Raw genomic sequence first — 12,692 nt, forward strand, 5'->3', positions numbered from 1 at the left:
CTATATCCAAAGGGGCAAATCCAATTAATCTCGGCCATCAAATCATGTCAATTCAACGACCTAGACTGCTTTAATGTCGAGCGCTCAACACGTTTAGCGTGCAGTTAATTTCATGTCAAATATAGTGCTAATCATATAATAACACGTAAATAATATCCTATTTAATATCCGCATGTACTTAATATACTTTCAAATTGATGTGCAATGCATATACACATTAACTAGTATAAAACAGGGCAAAAGTCTTTTTCGGTAAACTTTAGAAAATTTGTGGCGGGCGCGTGGCAATTAAGCGTTGATGGGCTGGCTGTAGTCGGCGGGCCATGTGCAGCGCTCCAGGCCCATTTCCGGAAACGTGAAACAAATCCACCAGCAACTTGCTGCTTTCCCACCCCACCCCTCGTCAAAATGGAAAAGAAAACTTGGCTGCTTTCCCACATCCTGCTCCTGCAACCACCATTCCGCGTTTTGCTAAAACGAAAAGATTGATTCTACGTCTAGCAATGAACCCAGCAAGTTAAATATATAAAACGCTATGATTACATAGAATGGAAGGAAGGCCTTCATCACAGCGTACTAATTCATGTCATGACATGCATTGAAACAAGCTTAATTACTGACTGTTCTTAGGTTGTGCAAAGGTAAATAACCTTGTTGGATAAGCCCTGTTCAGAGTAACCAAACTACTCCCATACTAACTGCTTAAGCTCTACCTAGCATAGCATGGAAACAAGCTTACTAAGTTATACTACCACTTCGTCTACCAGATGGATTACTACTCAGCCCATCTCTTTATCCACAGCAGCATCCGCTAGAATAGCTACGAAGCAGCAGCACTCCCTGCACTGGCGCTGATCCCCATCACCTTGCTGCTCCCAGCTCGAAATCCTGCCAATAACTGACGATATTGTATCAAGATCAGTAGTGATGAGCATGCTGGTGCGTGCATGTTCGACACAGCAGCTTGCGATAACAACTAAATGGTGGAAATAAATCACATATCATGCATGCTTCAAACGGCAGTTCCAAGATGCAAATTAAGCGTACAGTGTATTCTGTTCCATATATATATCTCAATACAGTCATGAAAATATCATCAACGTACGTCTATATGTCCTGCTTTGAGGTCATTCTATTCTTGCACCTTATTTTTCATTGACTGTCAATCCTTTCTGAGTAAATGCATCATGCATGGCATTTCAAGTTGAGACAAGAAAAACCCCAAGAGTGCAAAAATCCAGGAGATCAAGATCTTTTTAACTATTCTGTCAATTTGTACCATCCATTGAAAAACTCCCTTATCCAGAGAGAAAATACAGATGATAAAAACACTGACCCTAAGCTGCAGCAACGACTGACAGTTCAGCACAAGAATAACATTGATGGTTGGTGATGAAAACAATATTACGGTTCAGTTGATACTGGCAACATGCAGAACCCACTGATAAATTCTATCGGACTTGAACACATTAATTACTTGCGACCTCTTCTGCCAATTTTGTTTGTACGAAAACGCAATGTTAATTCAGAACTTAATTAAGATGCAAACAATCCTAGCAGGATGCATGACCTTCATGTGTGGGTTAATGCCCGTTACCTGAGTAGGTGAAGCCGCGTGATCTGCCTCTGCCGCGATGATGTCGCTGGGCCTGGGATTCATCCTCCGCAGCGCCATTCCAGCACGCAAATAGATGAGAGCGAAACATGACCAGATGCCCAGATTAGACGCGTCGTCAAGAAGGTCAGAAATCTCTGGAAATAGTCCACACAGCTGAAGAGTCCACGAGATGAATCCCAACCAAAATGACCAAGCAAAAAGCCGTGCAGCTGCCCTGCCTAGCGGAGACGGAGGGCTTTCAGGGGCACAAGAAAGCCGCTCATCGAAATCCTTCATGAGGAGGCCCTCCGCCAGCTATAATATTTGACAATGGACAAGAGCGTCAGAAGCTAAACCATGGGAGAGCAGAGAGAGGGTAGTAGCATAGCAGCAGGGCCGGGAGGTGACGACAAGAGACGCACCTCGCTGCTGCTCCCTGCTGCGCGCAGGAAGAAGAGCAGGAACGCCGGCGCTGAAAGAAGCAGGGAGGCTGTAAAGATGCATCCCGTGATCTCGGACAGGACGGATCTCGCGGCGTAGTCGCCGCCGCAGACCCGGACCGCGACCGTGTCGAAGAAAATTGCCGCGACGATCACGTACAACGTGCCCAGGAACAGGTGGATGAAGGCATCCGCAGCGGCGCAGGCACGGCTGCTGCGCGCCAGTGCGTCCACGGCCTTCTTCACCACTGCCGGCGAGATCGCCGCTATGTCGGCAGCGAGCTTGCAGACCGCCTCTTCGAACATCATGGCTGGGCTGCGTGCAAGTCAGTGACGTGAGTGTGTGTGCTCGCGCAGGAGCGCGCGGGTGCAAATGAGGTTGAACAGAGGAGCCGCGGCACGATCTCGAGCTCGCTGCCATGGAAAGCCATGGCGGCCGTGGCTTCGGACTTCGGTGTCCGGTTTGCACGGGACGGCGGCTACAGGGAAAAAGCGCACGGCAGAGAGAGAGGAAGGAGATACGGGGGCACACTGACTCACCGCGCGCACAAGGTTGAAGTCTTGAAGAGGACGTAGGCTGGCCGGAGCGGATCAAGGTAGAGGAAGAAGCCGGCGACGTTCGGGAAGTAGAGGAAGAAGCCTGCGACGTCCAGGAAGTAGAGGAAGAAGCCAGCGACGTTCGGGAAGTAGAGGAGGACGCGGACGTAGTCGTTCCCGGCTCCTCCGGTCGTACAGCTTGCGGGGGTCGACGGGGGCGGACGAGGCGCTGCTTCTCGCGGCTTCGGAAGGCTGGAGACGGCGGGGATAACGCCGGAGCAGATCTCGCGCTCGCTCTGTCCGTGGCGACGGCGGCTATGCGTGCGGGAGCTTACCTTGATGAGGGGAGACGAGAAGAGGGTGGGAATGGAGAGAGGAGGGGCGATTAGGGCTGTCGGCGGCGTTATATAGACTCCCTAGGACGCATTTTACAACGATTAATCTATGTACTCCCTCCGTTTAAGTGTGTAAGTCACCTTACAAAAATCAAATAATCCCAAAATACTTAGGCATGGTATATTAACTTTCTCCTTGTTTTTTGTTTTGTGACATATCAATCAATAAAAGATGTGGGCCATGCATGCTTTCAATGACTTGAGAGTACCAAACATGACATGTACCCCCTCCGTCTAGGTGTGTAAGTCACTTTATGAAAATCAATAATCTCAAAACACTTAGACACGGTACATTAACTTTCTTCTCTTTTTTGTTTTGCGACATATCAACCAATAAGAAATGTGAGCCGTGCATGCTTTCAATGACTTGAGAGTACCAAACATGACATGTAGTAATTAGTTCATTGCATGCAATGCTATTAATTAGCAAAAAGACATTAAGTTTTCTCGTTTTCCTTCTCGCCTTAGTCGCGGTGAACAATGTAAGATGACTTACACACCTAGACGGAGAGAGTAGTGGTTAGTTCATTGCATGCAATGCTATTAATTAGCAAAAAAACATTAAGTTTTCTTGTTTTACTCCCTGCCTTGGTCGCGATGAACAATGTAAGATGACTTACCCACCTAGACGGAGGGAGTACGAATGTGACAAGCTTTAAATGGACCGTAGTCCAAGTGTGTGGAAATAATTGATATATACTTTCTTTGTCCCAACCAAAATAAGGCCTTTTTTGGTTCATAGGATAGGATTATCGTAGGAATAGGAATTTTGTAGGAAATGAGATAACATGTATCTCAAATCCTATGAGTAGGAATAGGAAACGAGATGTCATTTGGTTGACACCAAAGGAATTTTTTCATTAAGTCTAGGCTCATTTTTATTTTCCTATGAAATGTGGAGGATAGGAACCAATCCTATGTAGGAATAGGATCCATTCCTATAAACCAAAGGGCTCTAAAAGAAAAAATCATATAAGAATCCTATCCTCTAGAATTCCTATGAAATTCCTCCAAACCAAAGGAGGCCTAAGTGTCTTAATCTTAGTACAACTTTAGTACGGAGGGAGTATTTTTAAAATAGTGTTAGCTTTTGAATTGCCCAATCGGTGATGGACAAATCATTCCGTGTGGTACCGTGGTTGTCAAGTTGGTGGTTGTGGAGCTGCATCATGGAGTCATGAATTCGAGCCATGGATTGGTGAGTGAAGAAGACAAAAACCCTCCTTGCCCGTTTTTGGATAGCCTAGCAGAGATTGTAAAGTTTAATTTCTTCGCCCCGCAAAAGAAAAAAAGTTTAATTTCTCCGGCAAATGGCGTGGTGCACCAGTACATACACATACACATAGAAAAAAAAGGTAGAGTAGTAAAAGGTGGTGATTGTTAATTATAAAGTTTAAATTATATGGAAATCCAAAAGGAAAAAATATGTTTAATTGGAGCCATATACATTCAGCAATGTTTTATAGTGACCATAACTGGTTTTAATTACATAATTTTTACAACATAAAAGTTCCTCCTAACTCTTCCAAGAATACAATTCCTTGACTGATTACAGTACGATTCTTCAACATCAATTGTATCCATTGGTATCTAAAAGGTTCTTATATTTCAAATAGCACAAAGTGCCTGCAATGCTCAATTTTGATATATTGCAGTACCCTAAAGGTTTTTTTAGAAAGGCTATGAATTTATTCCTCCGTAATAGGGTTACAATTGGTTGCCAAGAGCCTGGAAATACAATCAAGATGATGATGTAACCAATAGGCGGTTTGACCATCAATTCTACAAAAATTTGCCAAGCAATTGAACCCTATTATGCTCACGATAAATTTTCAGGAGGATAAACTATGGCCTTCCAATAATCGTGGTCCATATGCAATATCCTAGAGGTTGTTGCCTAGATTTCTCTTTCTAGTGACGGTGATGGACTTGCGAATACAACTTTTTTCTCATCTTTCTAGATTTCTCCTAACTCTTCAAGGAACACAATTGTTTGGGCGCTTTGGTGCGGGTGGCACGGGGATTGGGGTCGACTTGCTGCTCCTTTCTTCCTCCACATCATAGGGCAGGTTTGTCTATATATGACCAAAACTACAGTCGAGATGCATCTTGGTCACTGGTTGAGAACGAGAGGATCGAGTGTGCACGGTTCGGTGACGGGCGGCCATGGCTTCATAGGCAGCGGCCTCTACCTGGAGTTGCTCAGCTGCTGGGTATTGGAGGTTCGGTCCCTCGACCCGTGTGCCTCCTCCTCCTCGCCTCGACAAATCCTCCACGCTGGTGCTGATTTTCCTATGATTCTGTCCCTCGCTTAAATTACCATGGGTTTTTTCGTCGATATTAGTGCCACTGTAGAAAGGAGTTCAGCTATTGTATTGGACTAGTAAGTGTGCACGTGCAACGCACGTCTATTTAAATTAATAAGTGTGCACACGCAATACGCATCTATTTGGATTAACATATTATGATAAACTTAATACAAGACAATTTATTCATAAATTTGAAATTTCCCTATAAAGTACACGATCTCTTATTTCCAACTCGTATAAATAATTTGAAATATCGTTTCTCCTTAATCAACATCTCTCCTGTATTAAAAGACCACCCACTTTTCTTAATGTATAAAATTCAAAATTATTTAGAAGATTCATCATGATTTTTCATATGCACACATTTATGCAAGTATAGTCACACATGAAAATGTCACTTACGACAGGCTAAGGAACCGTTTTAGTGCCAACAAATTCCAGTCAAGAATTACACAAGATCGTCATGAACATATACAGAGAGAAGTGACCTCTCTTTCTCCGAGATTGATCGAACAACAAGTTTTTGTATATATCTATCCGACACTACTACATATATACAATATAACATCTCTTATAATCCCTAACATCTAAAATCAATTTCAACTTCCACATGGCATTCTCCGTCTTTATGTATGACATGGTCAAGAAAGAATCCCGCCAATTCCTCTTGAATTGCTTGTATGTGATCATGTGGTATGAGTTCATTCCGCATCTGTCACATCTAATCTAAAGAAGAGGGTCAATACATATATATGAAAGAAACTCAACACAATTGATGGTAATAAAATAAAATTCTGAATATTGTTTATGTACTAAATGACATGAGAATTACCATGACCACAAAATATCCTACATTCATCATCATCATAATCAACATGCAGTTTTTGCTTCTCTTGTATGTAGTCCAAGTTTTCTATCAGAAAAACATATTAACTCAACTGTAGATAAAGACGGTATGAAAATACTCATGTAAAATTACAATTGCCATGTATCTGCTGGACAAACAAATACACTTATGCAAACTTCAGGCTTTTTTAGTAAAACTTATGCGAACTTTAGTTTTTTTCATTAAAACTTATGCAAACTTCTGGGTTTTTTTTTCAGTGAAACGTAATTTCATGACTGCAAGTAAGGTCTTGGTTCTGCGAATTTGTCTGTAAGTTCACTATGTAGTGGTGAGTTGGCCATGTAATAACCGGTAGTCAGTACTTAAAAAATAGGGATGTCTGTTACAGGTACGCGAAAATCAGTGAAAAAATAAAGAAATAAAGAAGGTGAACGTCTCTGTGTGTGCTCCAGCGCTCCTCTGTTTCTCATTGCCTCATCTCTAGTTCCTGTACTTCTAGATGTGTCATCACCGGCAAGGTAGCGATGACAGTAAAAAAAACAACACTCGGTACTTACCTGATTAATGCGTGCGTGTGGTGCGTTTGCGTGAAGGCGAGCGTCTCCGTCGTTCAGGCCTGCGAGCGGCCGCGACGACCGTGTCCTCTCACCAGCTGGGCGGCATTGTCGAGTAGGTGAGTCAGTCGTCCAGCTTTGAGGCGGCGGCCTCCACGCACCGGGATTAGCTTTGGACGACGTCGTCCACGCGCGAGTACCGGACAAGCGTGTCCAATGGATCAGCATGCGTCAGAGATGAGGGAGTCGACGGTGGCTTCAGGCGAGTGAGATGGGGCCGTGATTAGCTTCACCTGTTGCACAGTGGCCGAGACCTGCACCGCCCTGGGGACGATGATGGTTGGCGACCAGGCGAATCTGCATGCATGGCTGTGGGGGCAGATTTTTTTTGGCCCGCTTATACTGGTCCAAGATACTCAGCGTTGCCCCCACTTGAAGGACCTCGGCGGTGGGTGGTTGTCAGCGTGGGTGTTGTGGATGGAGCTGAAGTCGACGTGGATGTCGGTGGTTCCCGGAGAGCATGCCCAGGATGTGGACGAAGTCGTTGCAGTCAGTAGAAGTGTGTTCGGAGGAAGCCGCAGCTCCTCCTCGCGTGTCTCCCATTGTGGCTCGCTTGGGTGGTGGGCTGGTGACGGCTGGTGACTCGCGATCACGATTCCCTGATAGGAGACGATAGGATGCGCTCGCGATTAGTTTCCTAATAATTAGATGCGTTCGTGGTTAGTTATCTAATAGGATGCAACCATGATTAGTTTCCCAATAATTAGATGCGTCCGTGATTAATTTCCTAATATGATGACTCGTAATTATTTTCCTAATAATAGGATGCGCGTGCGATTTTTTTCCTAATAATAAGATGGGTTTGTGATTAGTTTCCTAATAATTAGATGTGTCCGTGATTAGTTTCTTAATAGGATGTGTCCGTGATTATAGTTTCCTAATTGACCAGGCTTGGACTTTCATATTTTCCTCCGCGGTGGAGTACGGCCAGTCAATGTAAATTGCTAAGTGCACAAAGAGAACAGATTCGATTAAGGCTAGCCGTTAGATTAAGTTTAGTGGGACTAATCATGCGGTGGTAATATATCCGTGTACATTTTGTGGGGTGCACTTAAAAAAATAATGTTTGCTCTTTTATAAGTAGTAGTATAGATAAGTTTCACTTCGTTATTACAACCAGGGTGTCATGCAGGCTTTGTCAAATTCGGAACTGGCTAGATCTTAGTATGGCCCCCTCATCGAAGAGATCAAAGAGCTTCTCTCCTCACAGGATGAATTAATTGTGGTTTGGGCTAGTTTTTTTTAGAAAAGGGGATACCCCGGCCTCTGCATCATATCGATGCATACGGCCATCTTATTAAACCAAATAAGTTTCAACAAGGTCTCAAAGTCTCCTACTGAAAAGTGAACAAAGCTCACACAGAGCCAACATGGGCTAGAAACACATACTAGCCATATAAAAGACGCCACAACCGGCTGGCTGAAAAAGAGATAGGTAAACTAATTGCCTATCCTATTACATGATCGCCATCCAAACGGTTGAAGATATCCCGAGCTGCCATCTCCCAGCGGATAGATCCAGTAACCAAACGCTCCCTGGCCTCCGTCGGAGTGAGTAGCGACCACGAACGAATCAACGCCGTGGCTCTGTAAATAACCTGCAAAAAATGAATATGTGTTGTCCTGTTAAAAACCAAATCATTTATGCAATTCCAGAGCGCCCGCACCAAGGCACAGACTCCTACACGAATATATCTCGCTAACTCGGGCTCTACCCCGTTAAGCCACGTTCCAAATAACGTGTTGACTGAATTCGGTGGAGTAATATTAAAAGCAATATGGATCGTCCTCCATAAAACTTTAGCTAGCGGGCAATCAAGAAAAAGGTGTTTGATCGTCTCATCCCGATCACAGAAACTACACCTAGTAGATCCTGTCCAATTACGCTTTGTCAATTTGTCCTTGCTTAAAATAACTTGTTTATGCAGAAACCACATAAACACTTTGATTTTCAAAGGGACTTTGACAGCCCAAACATGTTTGAAACTAGGAATCGAGCTTGAATTGATAACATCAACATACATTGATTTAACAGTAAAAACTCCAGACCTAGTAAGCTTCCAGCACAATTCATCTGGTTGTTGGGAAAGCTGAATGTCCATCAGTCTCCTTACTAGATGCAGCCATTCTTTCCAACGATTACCCACTAATGCCCTTCTGAACTGAATATTAAGGGGGATCGATTGTAACACATAAACTAGCTAGCTAGGAATGGCTGCTTGAATAAGTTATGTAAGACTTGGTTTTATGTTCCACCGAATTGTATTTGTGACATTGTCGTGGCTGAGGCCACTTAAATAATAAAAGGCAGCAAGGTCTAATCTCAAAAATAAAAAAATCGCGGTGTATCGTTTCTTCATGCAAGGCATCGTCTCAAAATTGTGTTTCAGCAACAACTAGGCCACCTAGCTTGACACTTTGCTGCAAGCCTTCCACTGCAAGCATACTATTCTTTCAGACCCAAGGCATCAACTCTTGCACCGGAATGGACTAGCATGCATGATGCCGTGACCACAAAAGCAGTCACGTAAGTAGTTAAAGGGCAGCATCGATAGAGACGGAGACGATGGAGACGTGAGGGTGGTGGCCCTGCCTCACCCATGCGTGAAGCTTCCTGGAAACGAGTCATCACTCGCGTGTCGAGAGTTGATTGAAAGCGCGTCTATGGGGCCGATGTGCTTGTCAAAAAAATGTAAGGGCAAAAAAGAGAATAAAGGAGAAAGCATGTCATCGCCCGTAAGTGCAACCGGGAAATACCCTTGATTGTATGTGCACTCTATATGGATTTATTTATTTTACAAAAAAGTCAAAATAGTTCAGAAATTTTTAGAATAAATTTGACTTTCTTTTGCACTAGTATATAAATTTGACCTCTTCTGCCAATTTTGTTTGTACGAAAGCGCAATGTTGATCAGAACTTAATTAAGATGCAAACACTCCTCGCAGGATGCATGACCTTCATATGTGGGTTAATGCCGGTTACCTGAGTAGGTGAAGCCGCAATGATGTCGCTGGGCCTGGGATTCATCCTCCGCAGCGCCATTCCAGCACGCAAATAGATGAGAGCGAAACATGACCAGATGCCCAGATTAGACGCGTCGTCAAGAAGGTCAGACATCTCTGGAAATAGTCCACACAGCTGAAGAATCCACGAGATGAATCCCAACCAACATGACCAAGCAAAAAGCCGTGCAGCTGCCCTGCCTAGCGGCGACGCTGGTCTTTCATGGGCACAAGAAAGCCGCTCATCGAAATCCTTCATGAGGAGGCCCTCCGCCAGCTATAAAATTTGACAATGGACAAGAGCATCAGAAGCTAAACCATGGAGAGCAGAGAGAGGGTGGCATAGCAGCATGGGTGAGGTGACGAGATCATGACAACATGTATTATTTTGTCTTGGGATTTCCTGAGTATTCAAAACATGAAACTCTATGAAAGATCATGACAACATGTATTTTTTTGCATAATATGATCATCGAGAATGAGAGAGAGGACCCAAAGAACTTTCAGTATCCGTTCAATGGCCACCCAGCTGTGGAGCCAGAGCATAACCCAAAAAGGATCGAAGCCTTCCTCCAAGCAAACCAAAGGATCGAGAACCGTCGAGATCACAATCGACTTCAAGAAGATCTTATTGAGCATCAGTGGCACCTCCATATCAATTGATTCATATTCTTTAATCATGTTTATTTGAATTCTTAGTTTATTTGGACCGCATATTCTGTTTGAATTTGAATGTTTTATGTTTGAGAACATTATATTTGTTGTGTGTTTGAATTGTGTGCACTTCATCATTCAAGTTTCAATTTTTATGTTTCGTAAATTTGAAAATTTCTGAAAACAAAAAAGAATTAGAATAGGGGATATGCTAGATATAGAATAGTGATTCTCTAAAAAAATAGTAAAGTGGGATAGTTAGATTTTTTTTCTTCTAGTTTTAGTATAGGAGACCGGCTAGAGATATGCCCTAAGCATGTGCCCGGATTTGCACAGCCAATGCAAGCTCCAACTTTGCTTCTACTATATCCTACTGACATGCAGCTACCTACTCTGGATTGTGTTGTTCTGGTCTTGCACTGGATAGTTAGAACTAGTGGTTGGGGCGCCACCTGGTGGCGCCTCTTAAGGTAGGATTGTGCGCACTAATCAAGCTTTAATATTTGTTAACGTGTCTGTATGGTAGTAGGCTTAGTTTAGTAAGAAAACACAAAGCCTAGATGACGCAGTATTATTTGGAGCCTAACACAACCTTTTATACTACATGTATCATCATGATAAAATTATCCTCAAGAGGGTTACCACCCAGAAAAAGAGCCTAAGACAACTTTTTCTATTACATGTATCAGCGTGATAATTATCCTCAAAAGGGTTACCACCCAGAAAAAACTATGTACTTAACACTTAGAAGAGCTAGTGCATTATGGCTAGTGTAATTTCACAGAAACAATAAGCTAAAAATATATACTAGAAGAACAGGCACACTTTGCCGCGCTCGGTTATAGCTTCGTCTGGCCTTTACATTGCAGCGGTATTATCAAACTGATATTGGCATGAATGCTCCAATGTTAGATACATATAATACACAATGGTTTAGGTGCATACAATGGATATTTTCAACGCTCGATTGATTACCAGTTGACACATAATTCCTCAAACAAATATAAAAGAAAGTTTTTCAGTGTTAAGATTTTTATTAGGATACAATTTTAACTGACTGTAGACTGAAGAAAATATTGTAGGTTGGATAAGGAACTTCAATAAAGGGATGCATTGCATCTCACTCACCTTTCTATTAGTACACACGGATAAAGAGCAGATCACAACATCATCAATTTTGGTTTGAGAATATAATTATATGGATGCTGAGAACAACCTAGAGATCTTTTATGCACCAAACAAATATGCATGCTATTCATGTCAGTATTTCAAATCAAGGAACAAAAACAAATGAGCGAACTAAGATAGACGACATCAATCACATCCTGGTACCTCTGAAAGATAACAAATGTTCTGCCTGATCGGAGACCAAATAAAGATCCAATAATTGGACCAGAGAAAAATGCCACTACTACAGAACGGAACTATGAAGAAGGGGCGGACTATTTTAAAATCACCATCCAGAAAACTCGGAGCATGCAAACTGCACATACTACATAACTGTATGCATATTCAGCACGAAAGCTCATACATATTGTTCTTGGATCTGGAAGGCCAGCTCCCATGAGATGGCCTCCCCTGAATGGATGAATCAACAGATGATCAGCCAGCCGTAGCAGCTAGGCCCACTTCAAGCCTCTCGAACAGTTAGCTAACGTATCAGGTTAGCCATCTCACCTCTGGGCTCTGTTTTTCAGTATAGTACTGATGCAAAGCTATTCATGCTTATACTTCACATAATAAGAAATGAATCATTCCTACAATGCTCAAACTAAAAGAATGCCGAGTAGAAGTCCATAAGTTGCATCAGAATCATTTCTGAAATGAAGTCTAGAAACGGCACCTTGATAAGCAACAGATCATGGATTATTGTCAAAAACAGAATGAAGTCTGTTTTAAACCTTCAGTTTGTAAACCTCGTCGCAAATGAACCTTCACCTTTCAATCCCTGAAGTCTGTACCCTGTACTCTCCGATCCCGGTCAATCTCAACCCCCGATCCTGTCTATAACAATTTGGCTCACCGGAAAAAGATCTATCCCGGCCGAGATCATCCTTTGGTCTCAATGACTGCATGGGTCCACATGTCATATTCATCTTCTTCCTTGATCTCTATCTGTATCTCGCGAGAAACCCGTCAGCTCATTCGTTGGGCATTTCGACGGGCTTGCTGCAGGTCATGTACACGACCGACACTGTCCAAGACCAGCACCTAGCATCACCCCGCCGCCCATCGACATCGGTTCAGCACACGCAACACCTGCCAGTCCACGCCGCCTATAGACACGGCATTACTG

General features: G+C 43.2%; 1 protein-coding gene across 1 annotated transcript; it reads right to left on the reverse strand.

The window, feature by feature from the left end:
* Positions 1–496: 496 nt before the first annotated feature.
* On the reverse strand, positions 497–2,958 carry LOC123154442 (uncharacterized). The gene is made up of 4 exons (XM_044573179.1): positions 2,578–2,958; positions 2,020–2,353; positions 1,598–1,912; positions 497–898 (listed from the first exon to the last, which is right to left on the reverse strand). Exons 2-4 carry the CDS (start codon positions 2,344–2,346, stop codon positions 821–823), a joined length of 720 nt encoding a protein of 239 aa, XP_044429114.1. The 5' UTR covers positions 2,347–2,353; positions 2,578–2,958; the 3' UTR covers positions 497–820.
* Between the last annotated feature and the right edge of the window lie 9,734 nt (positions 2,959–12,692).

The sequence above is a fragment of the Triticum aestivum genome, chromosome 7A (assembly GCF_018294505.1).
Source record: "Triticum aestivum cultivar Chinese Spring chromosome 7A, IWGSC CS RefSeq v2.1, whole genome shotgun sequence".
Classification (NCBI taxonomy): domain Eukaryota; kingdom Viridiplantae; phylum Streptophyta; class Magnoliopsida; order Poales; family Poaceae; genus Triticum; species Triticum aestivum.